This window comes from Hippocampus bargibanti, linkage group LG01, assembly GCF_051943395.1.
Source record: "Hippocampus bargibanti isolate YZ-2025 linkage group LG01, ASM5194339v1, whole genome shotgun sequence".
Lineage (NCBI taxonomy): Eukaryota > Metazoa > Chordata > Actinopteri > Syngnathiformes > Syngnathidae > Hippocampus > Hippocampus bargibanti.
In genome coordinates this window covers 15,238,863-15,255,831 of record NC_142734.1, presented here as the reverse complement: position 1 = coordinate 15,255,831, position 16,969 = coordinate 15,238,863, and the positions used below count along the sequence as shown (strand labels likewise).

Below are 16,969 nucleotides of genomic sequence, written 5' to 3'. Positions count from 1 at the left end.
TAAAAGACCGACTCGCTATACCAGCGACTCTGCGCATCATTTGTCACGCTGAGGGGCATTACAATATAAAGCGACGTGATTCATCCTCAGGTTGAAGATCGTAAAGGATCTTTGAATGATCTCGCGATACTAGCGCAGCTGATGGCTGCAAAAGGAAGAAGACGGTAGCGTTTATTGATTTGACGGTTTTTATGTCAACAAAAAGATATCAAATGGCAGCGGCGATTCCTATCCAATCCAATACAACCGAATTGTAAGGTTCTCTTCCCGAGCACACGGACGGACCCTGAAATGGAGGCTGCCGAAGGTAATTTCAGTCAACATGCTAGAGAGCTAGCTGGCGAGTGTGACAATATTCAAAACGTATTTGCAAGTAGCTGGATTATAATAAAAGGGTATTCATTGTTGGAACATTTTATCTCTTTGAACGATATAGTAGGAACCTATTTATAAGCGTAAACTGCTGACACCTGCACGACTGGTCCAAACGACAAATTTGTATCCATATGCTGCGAGTCCCGTGCTGTATTAGACTTAACTGAGACGGATATCATGCACTCGTGATGCACAGTGTGCGAATCGGTTGATGGGCCGTATTGTAATACAACTACAGTCACGAACTATACTGTGCGTTTCAGACTTGCAATTTACCAAAATCTTCCATGCAACTTCTTATTCGTTTGTGATGCTTTTAGAAACTCACCCTGTTGAAGCTTCTCAAATACTGTACAGGGAGTTATCACTCCGTGGTTATGGAAAATAAAAGAATGCATAAGATGAATTTAATATAATTTAAATACGCCTTACACGGCTTGGGACCGACACAAGAAGACACCGAGTCTTGCCATGTGGCTACAGAACAAGCAAATCTATGAACTTAATAAAGATGAAGATGCTCAGTAAAATGCTCCCAAACACAAAACTGTCATTGGCACAGCAACATTCAAAAAAGCAAAACGATACTCACCATTTGATGATAATGTTATAGTAGCAGCGCAGTTGATTGAACTTGCCAAAGGCACATGGGCCTCATAAAAAATGTAAAATAAGGGAATACGTTTTAAGATCAATTGAATAATGCTTTTTTTGAAAATGTGATCACCCATATTACGACTACATCGTTTCTGCTACATTTTACCATTGACTTAATTTTTATGATTAGGACCAAAATCTACTTTATGAAATTATTCACCCCAAAGCTGTCCCAATCAGGGTTGACATCAGGAATTTGGGGTGCATAAAAATGTATCACTTAATATTTATAACCACTTCAATACTGGAAATTTAAAGGGGCTTTTTTTGAGGACCTTTTGTGAGTAACAAGTCCTTTTTACTTAGACAAACCACTAAGATTACAGGCTATGTTGCCATCTACAGGTATGAGTAGTGCCACACCCACTGATGAGCTGAACGGAGCTGGCAACTTCATGGATTTCCTGGAGGAGCCATTCCCGGACGTGGCAACTTATGAAGACTTCCATACCATTGACTGGCTAAGGGAAAAGTCAAGAGATACTGACCGCCACCGCAAGGTTACTGAAGATATGACTACCTTTCATTTCTACTAAGACTATGCATTGATCTATTTATTTATTTTTTTTGAAGATCACAAGCAAGAGTAAGGAGTCCATATGGGAGCTGACCAAGAGCCTCCTGGATGCCTGGTCAGGATGGGTGGTGATGCTGCTCATTGGTCTTCTCTCAGGTTTGTGCGGAGGATGTCGATCGCCACATAAACTCTGTTGTTGTTCATTAGACTGTAATTTTAGGGAGGCCAGCAAGCGTATAAGATGTAAGTAAGGCACAATAGCTTTATCGAGAAAGCACATTGCACTCAATGTATCTCACTTAATTAAAAATACACCAATTAGATGCATCGTTTCATCCTGCATTACAAAACTTCACCAAAAATAATTAACACGGTCCTCGGCAACTGCATGACTCCTTCTTGTGACTTGCCTAGCCTTTAGATCACCCAAAAGATCCAGTATTGCATTGCTGAATTAAATAAGGTATCCCCACAATTTCTGTTTCTTGCATTTGAAAGTCATTTACACATTTGCTCCATCAGCTCTCATTTGGCCTTTACCTTCTTGACATGGAGTCATGGCTACAAACTACAATTTAAATTTACACCCCACAAGGCACAGGCACAATTTAAAATGCTAAATTCACCGCTATAATTTGTCACAACTCTGATAATTCACATTGCGCATCCTAAGTTAGTTATTTACATTTAAAGGACAACCGACGTACCCGGACAAGTTGTGTCCATAATTTGTAAAATGGCTCCTAATGACTTCTACTGAGCGTATTTTACAAAGATTCCACCGCATATAGCTATATTTTACGTTTTAAGACACGCGCTGAATATTCAGGAAGTCTTGTTTTTGAGTTGGTGACGAGTCCGTACGTGACGTCACTAAAGGACCGCCCCTGACCGTTAAAAAAGACGCATTGTAGCGGTCCTTCTATCATGTCAAACTATTTTGCTGTACTTGTTTGGTCTGGGGACCTCGTGTTGCACCCAAAAGCCGCCAGAAGGTCAGAAGAGGGCGTCCAAGCGCCATATAAGGAAATTATCAGCCTGTGGTAATTTCCTTATATGGCGCTTGGACTATTTGAATCATATTCATAACTGGATGAGTAACAACAAAGCATATTGCGTGATGTCACAAACAAGGGGGCGGGACCTTCTGAAACTTGCCATTTCCGAGGTCATTTTGAAGTAGTTTTGGGACACTTTCAGTCATTTTTATCTGTGTTTTGTATTTGACTGAAAATATCAGCCTGCATGTTTTGGTTTTTTTAGATGCTATAAAACATTTTTCTGATGTCAGTTAGGAAACAAAAAAATGGTAAAGTTTAACGTATGAATCACATGTGTAAAATTGTTCATATTTAGCACGGTCAATTTGCATCGTCAATCGTGTGAAAATAAAGAACACGATTCGTAATACATATCACAAAGAACAATAGGATGGCATTTATTAGATACCCCCCAAAATAATGGGATTTCATTTGCCAACAAACATTCAACAAGCTGTTTGCTGAAACCAATGACTGGTAACTATGTGACTAAAATTACTGAATAATTTATGTGGAAGAGAAACAAATTATTTTCTGCTTGATTAACTAGCAAGTTTTTACATCTGTAGTGTTTTTGTATTTTTTTATCAGTTTGGCTGAAGCACATTATTCCGATTGCAGTCTACTATTACCATTTTGTGTTTGGGAGCCTTTTATTGAGCGAGTTGCTTGTTCTGTAGCCACAAAGGGACATCAGTCTTCTTGTGCCGGTCCCAAGCCCGGATAAATACAGAGGGTTGTGTCAGGAAGGGCATCCGACGTAAAAGCTGGGCCAAAACAAACATGCGTATCATACCTCTGAAGATGGAGGTTACTGATTCGCTGTGGCGACCCCTTGAAGGGAAAAGCCGAAAGGAAAAGAAGAAGAAGAATCAGCCTGTGGTAATGGAGGTGGCTACAGGAGGTCGCCATTTTGTGCCTCTTTTTTTGGATGAGAGATTTCCCCCCAATGTTGCCTCAAAATGGCACAAATCTTCTTTAATCAATTGCAAACATGTATGATTTCCTCTTCAGAACTATTTGAATCATATTCATAACTGGATGTGTAACAAGAAAGCATATTCTCCGAATCTGAAGCCATTGTTTTGATTCACTAACAATGCAAGACGTCTTGGCGTGACGTCACGAACTGGGGGCGGGACTTTCTGAAAATGCCCAATTCGCAGCTCAATTTTTTCAGATTTTGGACACTTTAAGTCATTTTTATTGGTGTTTTGCATTTGACTACAAATATCATACTGCGTGTTTTGGGTATTTTAGATGCTATAAAACGTTTTTCTGATGTCAGTTAAAAAACAATAAGTGACGTCGGTTGTCCTTTAATTCTCGCAGTATTTTTGGCTTCAGGGTAGCGAGCAAAATAAAATTGTCATGACTCCGCTGTCTTGTTACGTCTCATCCAGGAACGTTGGCTGGAGTCATTGACCTAGCGGTGGACTGGATGACGGACCTGAAGGAAGGTGTGTGTCTGTCCGCCTTCTGGTACAGCCACGAGCAGTGCTGCTGGACATCCAACGAGACCACCTTCGACGACCGTGACAAATGTCCGCAGTGGCAGAAGTGGGCCGAGTTGATGACAGGACATTCTGAGGTCAGAAGAATATAACACGTCTAAAGTCATCAATCCCTTTTAAAATTAATCAAAATGTTATTAATCCACTTTAAAAAAACACTTTTCTAGGGAGCTGGAGTATATGTTTTAAACTACTTGCTCTACGTCCTGTGGGCTCTTTCGTTCTCCTTCCTTGCTGTGTCACTGGTTCGAGTGTTTGCGCCGTACGCTTGTGGCTCAGGAATACCGGAGGTGAGCTTGTGACGAGGAATCGTGCTTGCGTGACCACTCGAGGTAAAACAGATTTGATGTGCTTTCAGATCAAAACCATTCTCAGTGGCTTCATCATCCGTGGTTACCTGGGAAAATGGACGCTGCTCATTAAGACGGTTACTCTGGTTCTCGCCGTGTCGTCGGGCCTCAGCCTGGGAAAGGAGGGTCCTCTGGTGCATGTGGCCTGCTGCTGCGGTAACCTCTTCTGCAGCATTTTCTCCAAATACAGCAAGAATGAAGGCAAACGGCGAGAGGTTCAGTATTTTGTTGTCACTCGCGTAATATGCTGGGAAATGCCGGCTCACCTCATTATATTTTGGGTGTGCAGGTGTTATCAGCGGCCGCTGCGGCCGGCGTGTCGGTGGCTTTTGGCGCTCCCATCGGAGGGGTTCTTTTCAGCCTGGAAGAGGTGAGTTCTGTTATCACCACGGAAGCATTAATTTTCCTTGATCAACAAGCCCCAGATGTTTCAGTCGTGTATGTGTGGTTCAAAAATAGTCCGTGGCATTTAGTGGTACCTAATCACCAATCACTTTCCTCCATCTCCCCTGTAGGTCAGCTACTACTTCCCCCTCAAGACTTTATGGCGTTCCTTCTTTGCCGCGTTAGTTGCTGCTTTCACGCTGCGCTCAATCAACCCGTTTGGCAACAGCCGCCTGGTGCTGTTTTACGTGGAGTACCACACGCCGTGGTACATGGCCGAGCTGGTGCCCTTCATCCTATTAGGCGTCTTTGGCGGCCTGTGGGGCACCCTCTTCATTCGGGCCAACATCGCCTGGTGTCGACGGAGGAAGACAACCCAGCTGGGGAAGTATCCGGTTCTCGAGGTCATCGCAGTGACGGCTATCACCGCTGTGCTGGCTTATCCCAACCCCTACACCCGGCGAAGCACCAGCGAGCTGATCTCTGAGCTCTTCAACGATTGCGGGGCACTTGAATCGTCACAGCTGTGCGACTACATCAACAACCCCAACATGAGTCGTCCTGTGGACGATATACCAGACCGACCAGCTGGCCCTGGCGTTTACAACGCTCTGTGGCAGCTGGCGCTCGCTCTCATCTTCAAGATTGTCATCACCATCTTCACCTTTGGCATGAAGGTTAGTCCAATTCAGGTTGCTTTTGCGTTGTAAACAGCTGTGCCTTTTGTTGATGCTGTTAATGTTATTTATTTATTATTATTTTCTTAGAAGGAGGTTTTCCTTGTCTCCATTGTCAAATTCTTGCTCACTTGAGGTTCAGTTGTTTTATTTTTTTATCTTTTTTCAACTCATTCACTCCCAGACGATGTGCAACTAATTTATCCACTCCAATGCGTGTTTTTGTCATTTTCACTGAAGTTGCAGAATATTGAGTTTTAGGACTACATCAACATCCAATACAGCGTAAGAAACCTCAGACTCTCTTGTTTCACCAGGAAAAAAAGAGTTAATTCCTAAGTTATATGGGTTTGGAGTTATCTGAGCTTGAAATGGGGGCGGCTGTACAAAAGGCAAATGTTGTCCCCTCGTGGGAGGGGAAAAATTTCTAGAGGTCTGACCGATGTGTCAAATGCACCCCCTTGCAAGAAAAAACAAAACCCGAACCAATTTGGGAATGGCTCTCCACGTCATGCTTTCCACTTCCTGAATAAATTCTGGAATTGCGGTGAATGAGTTAATAAATGAGGAGTGCGCTTCTTAACCAAATCAATGTGTAAAGTGTCTGTTGTAAACCTGCACTTTAATGGGCTAAAAATGTGGTTGACTTGCCATGTGAAAACGCCGCCATGATGACATGACAATCGTAATGTCACCAGATCCCGTCAGGCCTCTTCATTCCCAGCATGGCAGTGGGCGCCATCGCAGGGCGAATTGTGGGCATCGCAGTGGAGCAGATGGCATACCACCATCACGACTGGATCATCTTCAAAAGCTGGTGCCGGCCTGGTGCTGACTGCGTCACACCTGGACTCTACGCGATGGTGGGGGCTGCCGCCTGTCTTGGTAAGGGGGAGGTTCTCTTTTTCAAATCGGGGTTTTGGTCTTTTAGTGTGGAGTTTGCCTGCTTTTCGGGGAACCGTGATTGTGTGGTTTTCACGGCATCCAAGTACAAAATGCATGTCAGCATCTTTGAACTCTTTTGGTGTGTGAATAAAAAAATGGAGAGGAGCCTCCTTATTTATTTAATGTGTCGCATTATTTCAGGCGGCGTGACCAGGATGACTGTTTCTTTAGTGGTCATCATGTTTGAGCTGACAGGTGGTCTCGAGTACATCGTTCCGCTAATGGCGGCCGCTGTCACCAGCAAGTGGGTGGCGGACGCATTTGGGAAAGAAGGCATCTACGAATCGCACATCCAGCTCAACGGGTACCCGTACTTGGATGTCAGGGATGAATTCACGCACCGCACACTGGCCGCCGACGTGATGCGGCCGCGTCGGATGGACCCGCCTCTGGCCGTCCTCACGCAGGATGCCACCACCGTGGAGGACGTGGAAATGTTGATTAAAGACACTGATTATAACGGCTTCCCGGTGGTTGTGTCCAGAGATTCTGAGAGGCTCATCGGCTTTGTGCAGCGCAGAGACCTCACGCTCGCCATCAGTGAGTCCCAAAATTCTGTCATCTGCCTTTACCTTTATTAACTCCACATTGCTGACACGTGTCTGACGTAACCTGCCTCAAATGTACTGTGTCCAACTTAAACACCGTCGAACGATATTGACATAGGGCAGTCCTACTTTTTATTTTTACAATTCTTTAACTCATTCACTGCCATTCACGAATTTATTCGGGAATTGGAAATATGACGGAGAGCGCCATTCCCGAATTTGTTCAGGTTTTGTTTTTTCATGCTTAGGTGCCAATAAAATGCTGGCCATGGCCTCTGACTGTTTTTTTTTTTTTCTTTACAAAAAGGAGGCAGAATTTCCCTTTTTTTCCATGTTAGTGCTTTGTTCCAGCTTCGGCTGTTGTTAAAGCACTATATAAACCAATATGTATGTATTGCGTTGTATTTTGGACAGCCACCGTCATTTCAAGCTCATATAACTCCAGACCCATATAATTTAGGATTTTTTTTTTGAATGAAAGAAGAAAGTCTAAGGTTTCTAACTCTGTATTGAATGTGTGTGTAGTCATAAAACTATAGTCTGTGGGTCTGTCAGAGATATGACAGACAGACACCGTGGACAGAGACTCAGAACCAGAAAGATTGTCCCCACTGCCGGCAGGAGACGCAGTCATCAGATGACATACGTCTGAATTGTGCGCCCCTCTGCCAAGCTATTTATTGAGAGTATATGCAAATTACAGTGATATATTAGTAAAACACAGTTTTCTTGATTATAATGCCACGCCTCTGGGCGTTCTGAGCACCAACAGCTGCAAGCAGTAAAACATAAGACATTTTAATTGGTTGTCTTTTCCAAGAACTGATAAGTTTGTAATCTGGCGCTTGTGCAGGATGTTTAAGCCGTAAATAACTTTGGTGAAAAAGGAGTATCTAAAGCCCTAAATTCTGTGCAATCTAGATGGAGACGACAGTTCACCTTGCCGTGTCTGTTTCACTCAGATTTACTGTGGCCATCTGCGCTTTGACTGTAGGCCCATTGTTTAGTTGGTCAGCAAAGCACGGCACTTTTAAACATGATAAATTATTGTTCTCCATCAGGGTCCTGGAATTCAAGTGACCATCACAAAAACCCTGGCACTGGAGTGGACACGTTTGCACGTCTGGCAGTGAATGAGTGAATGCACAGGTTTTAAGTAACCTACAAAAATTCTCTGTTGAAGTTCAAATAGCTATTAAACTGCGAAACTTTTGAATTGATAAATGTTCTGTAAAGAACACTCACAAAAGTAACAATTTCAACTGCTGAGTCTAGAATGAATCCCATTTCTGTCAGTCTAATGGAATCCAGGAAACACCAAAGAATTAAAAACATGGTTTATCGACTACAAGTGGCCACATGAACTTAAATGTTGGAGATGGACAAATGATTCATCTCCGTTTTCTCTCAACAGAAAATGCCCGTCAAAAACAAGATGGTGTGGTAAGCAGCTCAGTGGTGTACTTTACCGAGGACGTGCCACAGCTGCCGGCCAGCACGCCGCAGCCCTTGAAGCTGCGCCGCATCCTTAACCTGAGCCCCTTCACTGTCACTGACCACACACCCATGGAAACGGTAGTGGACATATTCCGCAAGCTGGGCCTCCGCCAGTGTCTGGTCACACGCAGCGGGTAAGACAAGATGTCACGAGAGCCGTCACAAAGCTCATTCTGTCATTGTCTGCTTATTTATACGATTGTCATCTCACCAGGCGTCTACTCGGCATCATCACTAAGAAGGATGTTCTGCGTCACATGGCGCAAATGATGAACCAGGATCCTGAGTCCATCATGTTCAATTAGCCTCTTTACCATCTGTGAAAATCCCCTTCCATTTGTGGTTCCATGTATGCGTTTTGACTGTCTATCCTCGACACTCAACATGGTCCACATGGCGTGAGTCATTTTTGCGACAAGCTTTGTACTGTGAATGTTCCTTTCGGTTATACCTTGATTTATACCTTGTGAGTTTTGTTCATCGCGATCTGTCACTTTTTTTTTTTTCACTTTCACTTTTCACCTTGTTTGTACGGTACGTATTAAGTTCAGCTAGGCCACCACTAGTTGGCGGCAGCAAATGCCACAACATCCGCCCAGCCACACATGATTTGACATCCTGCTATCCTTTGAGATATGAGTGACATCACATGTCAGAGGTTTGTCAGAGTTTTGTTTTCAAATCTACTCAACCGCAACAGTTTGACAGACAGTGACAAATCTTCAGCATTTTAATGATACTCCCAGTTAAAATGTAATGACAAATTAAACTAAACATAAATTATTATGTGGTGCATTTAAAATTAATGGTGGATTAATGCGAACATATAATAGAAAACGCCATAGACCGGCTAACAAATAACCTTTATGTTGTTGCATTATAATGCTTCAAGCAACAGAAATTTGAACACAAACTGTGCAGCAACACATAAAACACAAGGCATATCTTCTGATGGTTTTTTTTTTTTGCGACCCATACCTGAATGATTTGCAATGAATTATTAAACTCGTATCTTCAGGCACCAGTTTGCAAGTAAATTGAGTTACGAGCTCAGTCAGGAATCACTCCTAAGTCAGGGTACCACTTGATCTGTGCACAAGTCTTTTTAAGGTCCAAAGGAATTGTTGGTTATAGAGACTATTAACTGATCATCATCTTTGTTTTAACTGATTATTTTAATACTTGTCACCAAGTACACTGGACACCTGAAAACTGCACGCGTGCCGCTTTTCTAAGCTATCAACTGCAGGATTTCATTGGTGGTGAATAAAAACAAAGGGAACCGAAATGTTTGTCAGGAGTAAACAGAGGGCATTTTTAAAGTCCTGTGTCGTGCTTTTGTTGTGGTGAGAAGGAACCTAGAATTCCTCTTGTATAAATGCTGATCGAAACATCCTGTCTTGAATGCCAAGAGAATTTATGAAATGTATGTGTATTTATATGATTTCATGTGTTTAGTTGGAGGAACCTGAATTAATTTAAACTGTTAAACTATCAGACATTTGCACTTTGGTTCCAACATGTACAGAAAATAAAATGTTTAGCTGACATTCAATATGCTAAACACTTGGGTTGTGCAATTATGTAAACACGAGCTACCGTCACACGTTTGCTAAAACATAATTGTGAGGTCTTGCTCATCAGGATTTGCTGGCCGTCCCCTCCTTCTGGGTAGCTCTTTCCAAGTCAGAGTAGTACTCCAGGGCCCGCCTCACTGGCTCCAGAATATGTTTCTGCGGGACAGTGCACAAAAACGCTTAATATGGCCACAGATTGTCATTAGAATGCATGATTTCATCGAAAAAAATTGTTACCTCCAGACAAGGAAAGAGTCTAGTGAGCTCTGTGAAGAGCGGCAACAGGAGAAAACGAATGAAACTGGTCTGTGAGGATGGCTTGGACACTTTGTCGCGGTCCATAAATGGAGTCACTGGAAGCCCTTTGAGTTTTTCTGTGTCGCCCTGCAGTCCAGACATGACCAGGGCACACACAGCTTCTCTCACACTATTTTCACTCCAAGTAATTATCAAATGTTGATCGACAGCGTTTTCGTGAAGTACAGAAAATGTCATCTTTTCACTGCTTTTGTGTTACGTTTTGTTTCAAAGGAACTTTATTGATGGCAAATGAGGAACTTCGTTTCGACAAAGGTGCTGTTTTGTTGGTATGCTGATACCAAAGAACTACGTTGAAGTGAATCGAGGAGCTTCATTTAGGCAAAAGTATTGCTTTTTTGCTCTCTGATGTAATTCCTTGGCGTCAAGGAAATACGAAATAGCTCTTTGCCGTGATCTTGTGCTATTGAGAATAAAATTGAACAATCGGCATTAACTCATTCTCTGCCAGACGATGTGCAAAAATGTGTCCACTCCAGTGCCAGGGTTTTGTCATGTTCACTCAAATTGCAGTACCCTCAGAATATTGAGTTTAAGGACTATATAAACATTCAATGCAGTGTAAGAAATCTTAGACTCTCTTCTTTGATCAGAAAAAAAATCCCAAGTTATATGGGTCTAGAGTTATCGGAGCTTGAAATGGGGTCAGTTGTACAAAGTATGTACTTTGATTTAACAACAGCTAAAGCTGTAACAAAGCGCAAACCGGGACAAAAGGCAAATGCTGCCTATCATGGAAGGGAAAAACATTTCCAGAGGTCTGTCCAGCACTTTATCGGCACCACCGCAAGAAAAAGCATAACCTGAACAAATCCGGGAATGGCGCTCCACGTCACACTTCAATTCTCCAATAAATTCGGGAATGGCAGCTTATTAGTTAATTACAAACATATTTTGTTTTAGGCACTCTCCCTATCAATACTTTTACTACAACACAATCTCACACCACTTTCTGTTTGTGCTTCAAACCTGGTTGAAAAACTCCTGCAGGAGACAGTCCAGCCAGGGCTCGGCCACTGCCATTGGCCTGGCCTCGTTGGAAATGTCGCTCACCTTCACCATAATCTTCATCAGCTCCACGCGGAACAAAAAAAAAAGATATATACAGTGAAACCTCAACTTACGAACTTAATTGGTTCCCAGACAGAGTGTGTAAGGCGAAAAGTGTGTATCTCAAAAAAATAATTCCCATAGTAAACCATTAAAATGGGAATAATCCGTTCCCGGGTTTCCATAAAATATACTTTTCAACTAAATAAGCCTTAAAACTACACACAACATACCTTATTCCATGTATAATAAATGTGCAATTGTATTGTAATGAAAGAAATACACTGCATTGTATCATAAAGTCACTTGGCCTTGGAGGTCGAAGGTCAAAGGGAATTGCTGTTTGGAAAGAGAGGCGCATTACATGACGACTGTAATTAAAGAAATAAACTGTGCTGTAAAATAAAGTTTTATTTACCTTTTTGATGGTCGTTGATGGCTTATGGAAGGAGAGTCACCTTCCATAAGGACTGTTGATAACTTAACCTCTGGTGCTGTTCGGTCATGTGCTTCCGCCGAAGATCACTCCGCCAGCCGTGGTTGGTGTGTATTATGAAAATAGTGCTTATTATAAGGTTTAATTTTCTTAAATTTGACGTTTGTAAGACAAAAAGTTTGTAAGTTGAGGTGTTTGTAAGTTGAGGTCTCACTGTACATGTATTTTCAAGTTAAAGCAAGATTTTTAGGATTTAAATGAGAATACAAACAACTCGTAGTTTATCAGATACTGACTTTCTTCACTGTGTCACGAGGGGACAACAGTGGAAATGGCCCATGAGGAAAAAATAGGTTCAGTTGTGTGAAGATTCAGTGCTTTACCACTTCCGTGTGATCTCTGTTTCTGAAGTCAAACACGGGCTGGATGTTCTTGAACTTGTTGAGGATTTCATTGTGTCTAGCCATGTCGGTGGCCAGAATGCACCTGGAAACACCCTGACGTCAAATTGAGAACTAAACAGTTGGCATAGAAAATGTGGGTCAACGCTTACTTGATCATTCCTGCTCGAATGTGTTTGTACTGTGCTATGGTCACATGTTTGAGGATGTTGGATTCCTCCTACGCAGATGTGGCAAATGAGCTTTGAGTAAGCTGTTAATGGTGTAGATTCTGAAAAGAGGCTGCAATCACCTTGGCCAAGATGCCAAAGGCGACTGCACAGTGGTGGTTCTCCAACGGGGAGATGTCATTGTAACGAAGCGCCAGGTCAGTCTGGGCGTTGATCTGTCACATTCAGACACATATGTCGAAAACAATCTCACAGGAGAAGGAAAGCAAACCGAGAAGAGCAAGGCAACCTGATATACGTTGCTGTAGCCGGGGTGGTCGAGGTCATGACACAGAGCGGAAGTCAGCATGATCAGAAGGTCCATCGGATCCAGCTTGTTCCTGAGGTCTGTTAGCCAAATGAGCCCGTACATCTGAGCAACAGCGCAACACGTTTTTGTGTCAAGGGTCAAATTTTGAAGTCCTGGTTCTTGCCTTACCAATCTCAACTCGAGTATAATAATGGATACAAATATTTAAGAGGTGTTCTTTCTATTGTCTTATCATAACCATTCATGTAGTATGGCACGACCTTGCTCCTCTGGCTGCTTCTTTCTCCCGTGTGGTAGTTCTCTCATCCAATCTCGACCCCTTAACTCATAGGTGCCTAAGTGTGGTCCTCAAGAGCCACTAACCAACCTTTTTTAGACATCTCCCTCGTCCATTACATCAGATTCAAATCATCAGCAAACTTTCCATAAGCATGATAACAATCCTGACCATTTCAATAAAATGTGTTGGAGGAGGGAGACGTCAAAAGCAGACTCTACTAAGGGCTCTTGAGGACCGGACTCGGGTACCCTTGCCTTCACCTCAGCTCTGATTTTGTCTCTCTCTTACTACCTTCTGTCCCTCAACTCTTTCTCCTCACCTTAACCTAACTACCCGAGGCAGACTGTTATCCCACATGGAATGGGTTCTCTGAGATTTCTCCTTTTGAAGAAGCTTTTCCAATAGCTTGCTCATGTTACTTTTCTAATGTCCAACCAGGGTGGTTATTGAACTGCTTAAGGTGTCCTGTAAAACTACTTGAGAAAACAAATATGAATTGGTGCTGAATAAATGAAAGTGATGGGCGTACCATCTGCGTGACGCAGAAGCAGTGCTGGAAATTATGGAAGGGAATGTTGTTGTAGTGGCAATAGACCTCAAACAGGAAATTCTGGAGGATGTCCACCTCAAAGTGGAACACAGTCAGGAAGTCCAGGTCAGTGAACATCACTTGGAGGAGCACTAGCATCTCTGGCTCCTCCCACTGCCTGTCAACAGTGCATAAAATGGGTTTTGGGTGGAGCTAGTGGAGACGGTCAAAGTGTGTGTTAGCACTCACCAATTATCAAAAGTGGGAGTTTTCAGATGCTCTCTCACTTCTTCTATCACCTGCAGCGAGCTGTAACGAAGACTTTCTGTTACCAATCTAGATGGAGTGTTCTTGGCTACGTATAGGTCGTGATCCTGTTAGATCCAGAACCCATGAGATGCATCCGCGACTGAGCTTCCTGACACTAGAGGTAGCACATTTTGCTTGTGCCCCTTGCTCAAAGACATTAGTGGATTACATGGAGGCAGATCAGTTAGGCTCCCTGGTTGTTTTTCTACACCCGGTACAGCAAGTCTTTGTCGAGTGCATTGGTGTTGCAAGACTCTTGAGGCATTCGGGAACCAAATGTGCTTCCTTTCCCTGCGGTCTGAAATGCAGGTCATGAGTGCTCTGACAGGATAATAACCCAAAACACACAGCTAAGAACAGCCCAAAGGGACTTGGATACAAAAACGAGTCTACTGTATTCTGAGGAGCCAAAAGGGACATTTTGAACATGTGTGTTCTGAAATGCACTGCCTGGAATATAGTTACTGAAATTGTTTCAAGTTGCACTTTTTTTGAAGGGGGTATTACAAACAAGTTGATTTTCATTAAATATGATTTTTGGGGGGTTTCAAGTTACAGTCAAACCTCGGTTTTCGGTCATAATCCGCTCCAGGAACCAGTTCGAAAACCGATTTGATCGAAAAACGAAACATTTCCCATAATCAATATCTGTTTTGTTTTTTTTTTAATCGTGATTGAACAATACAAATACGCCTGCTCACAATGGAACGCTACACGAAAATAATGCGTCGGTGACGATGAGACGCGACACAAGGAAATAACTTATAAGGAAGCAGAGAGGAGTCGAGTGGTGCATTCAGGTGCGCTTAGTTTGGTCGAGAACGAATTTTCCTTTAAATTGAGGCATAAATACCCACAATTTTTGGTTGAAAACCGAATTGGTCGAGAAACCGAGATGTTCAAAAACTGAGGTTTGACTGTATTTCAGTGTCCTCTGTGGGTTTTTAATTTTTCAACAAATTACCAACATTTTCTTTCAGGTGTGTTGTTCACCATGAGTTAGAAACTGCAACAGAAGCAACCCAATCAGTCACCTCATGTTGAGGAACTTCCTGCGAACCTCCCGGTGCTCCTCTTCCAAATTCACATGGGCCACTTTGGCTTTGGGTGGGTACTTGGAAAGCTGTTGGGGGTACTCATCCCTGAAGAGACCCATCCAGCTCAGGTGCTTGATGCTCTGACAAGGCACAAACACATCAGCTCTGATGCATGCAAGCAAACGCAGATCTGAGCAGGATTACAAACCTCAAGCTTTCTCTTGAAAGATTCCACCTGACTCTTGAGGTCACTGATCATTTCTGGAGTTTTGCCTGCCTCTTCTTGGGCTTTGGTCTCCAGGTGACACAGCCTGAGGTCGCACACACCAAATGAAATAAGACTCTCGCTGATTTTCATGCTTGGGTTCATTAACCAACGAGACCGACTAACCTGTGCTCCATTTTGCCCACATCACCCGTTATAGCAATGCCTGCATTTGGACACACAGATTACTGTCTACTTCGATACACATCTCCATATAAAATACACTACTAATAAACTGATGAGGATATTGGGCTTGCGTAGGAATTTCAACATATCGCAACAACACACTCTCAACATTTACCATCCATTTACTAAACTGAGGCCGGGTCTGGTCGGGCAGCATCTAAATGCGGGCATGTCACGACGCCTCTTTCCCCAGCCACTTCATCCAACTTGTCTAGGGTAATTCCATGATGTTCCCAAATCAAGCGGGAGACATAGTTTCTTTAGTGTGTCCTCGGTCATGCCCGAGACCCCCTCCTAATAGGATGTGTGCAGAACACCCCATCTCACTACAGTATTATACCATTATGAGTGAGCGTCACTTAAACTTCTGTCAACTTTTCAATGCTAATGTCAAAGTGCTCAGTGTTTCAGTAATTTTTGCAACACAAAGTGAAATGAAATGTTATTGTCTGATGTTTTTTATTTATTTACAGTAAAGTCTCGTTATATCGATATTCAAGGGAGTCCGAAAAAATATCGATATAACCGGGACTATCGATATATCCGACCCTGTTTGCATGTAATTTTCTCCGTGCGTGTATAGAAATAGTATCGATATAACCGGGACTATCGATATATCCGATATCGATATAACGAGACTTTACTGTATTTTGAAACTTTTTTTTAACTTGTACGAAAGTAAAAAAAGCAAAAAATTAAGTTCTACTTTGAAGGTTAGAGTGCATGCATGGTTGGGGTATCCTGAATTTCTGACTGATAGCCTAATATTCTTACATTTTGGTAAACTGTCTATATGAAAGATGTACACCTGAATGTTCATGTTGAAGTTTGTAAAACTGATAAAAAAAAACTGCATTGAACAGTGGTTACATGCCAAGGTTGCTCAAGACAGAATGGATTTTGGTTCTGCTGCAGAAGTTTCCACTCACTCTGAAGATCAGATGCCACGACCTCCAGCCGGTAGTATGAATCCTGGCTGTTGGGCTCCAGCATGGGCGAGATATTCACCACGGTGCCGTTTGATTTGTAAAGCTTCAGGATGTGATGAGGCGAGGCCTCTGCTGCTGCACGGAACAGGTCTGGCACATTGCAGCAGTGATTACAAATGGCAGGCGACTACAAGCAGCTTCATAGCTGCAACCATGCTAGATGCCACTTTAATAATAGAAAAAAAACAATACAACACATTTTCTATTAAATCTGCCAATTCTGTGGTTGCTTAAAGTTATTTGGAGGGACTGGTTCGCGCATTAATTGGTTTTTGGGTCACTAAGAATGAAGCTCTTTTTCCTAAGGACCTGTCACCACCACATGGAGTTCAAATCCTTCCGTACATCACTGATGTTTATCCCTCTTGTGATTCGTTCATAACATCCCAGTCTTTCTTGACACATGTATTTCAACAAATATATTTTAAAGAAAATGAGACATCATTGCATGAAATGGGATCAATGGACTGTAACCAAACTCCTCCCTCTTACCTTTAATATCTTCAGCCGTGCAGTCTGCTCCAAACTCTGCTCGCTCAACTTTCCCATTCACGATGAAATGAATTATTTTTGTGGCCATTTGCGGGCCAGATGAAACATGACAGGCT

The 16,969-nt window shown here is 42.7% G+C and overlaps 2 protein-coding genes across 2 annotated transcripts in view; one reads left to right on the top strand and one right to left on the bottom strand.

The window, feature by feature from the left end:
• The first annotated feature begins 142 nt into the window (after positions 1–142).
• Positions 143–10,068, top strand: clcn4 (Cl-/H+ antiporter 4). Its single transcript, XM_088998953.1, has 12 exons — positions 143–307; positions 1,378–1,532; positions 1,606–1,705; positions 3,993–4,180; positions 4,271–4,393; positions 4,462–4,668; positions 4,743–4,823; positions 4,969–5,514; positions 6,213–6,399; positions 6,601–6,999; positions 8,422–8,638; positions 8,719–10,068. The coding sequence occupies exons 1-12, from the start codon at positions 292–294 to the stop codon at positions 8,807–8,809; spliced, it is 2,310 nt and encodes a 769-aa protein (XP_088855079.1). The 5' UTR covers positions 143–291; the 3' UTR covers positions 8,810–10,068.
• Positions 10,069–10,148: 80 nt separating this feature from the next.
• The window catches only part of LOC148903270 (high affinity cGMP-specific 3',5'-cyclic phosphodiesterase 9A-like), a 6,871-nt gene continuing 50 nt past the window's right edge, over positions 10,149–16,969 (bottom strand). Inside the window, 14 exon segments of the mRNA XM_088998961.1 lie at positions 10,149–10,302; positions 10,304–10,465; positions 11,369–11,473; positions 12,269–12,371; positions 12,439–12,506; positions 12,579–12,671; positions 12,746–12,868; positions 13,576–13,753; positions 13,825–13,884; positions 14,919–15,061; positions 15,130–15,232; positions 15,313–15,352; positions 16,302–16,451; positions 16,854–16,969. The exon segment at positions 16,854–16,969 is cut by the window's right edge and continues 50 nt beyond it. Coding sequence (XP_088855087.1) covers positions 10,216–10,302; positions 10,304–10,465; positions 11,369–11,473; positions 12,269–12,371; positions 12,439–12,506; positions 12,579–12,671; positions 12,746–12,868; positions 13,576–13,753; positions 13,825–13,884; positions 14,919–15,061; positions 15,130–15,232; positions 15,313–15,352; positions 16,302–16,451; positions 16,854–16,969 — 1,531 coding nt within the window. The 3' untranslated portion in view covers positions 10,149–10,215.

Bases quoted from the DNA above. Each gene is read 5' to 3' on its own strand.
- clcn4 (XM_088998953.1), top strand. The intron at 4,181-4,270 runs GTCAGAAGAATA...ACACTTTTCTAG, and splicing joins TGATGACAGGACATTCTGAG to GGAGCTGGAGTATATGTTTT. The intron at 4,394-4,461 runs GTGAGCTTGTGA...ATGTGCTTTCAG, and splicing joins GTGGCTCAGGAATACCGGAG to ATCAAAACCATTCTCAGTGG.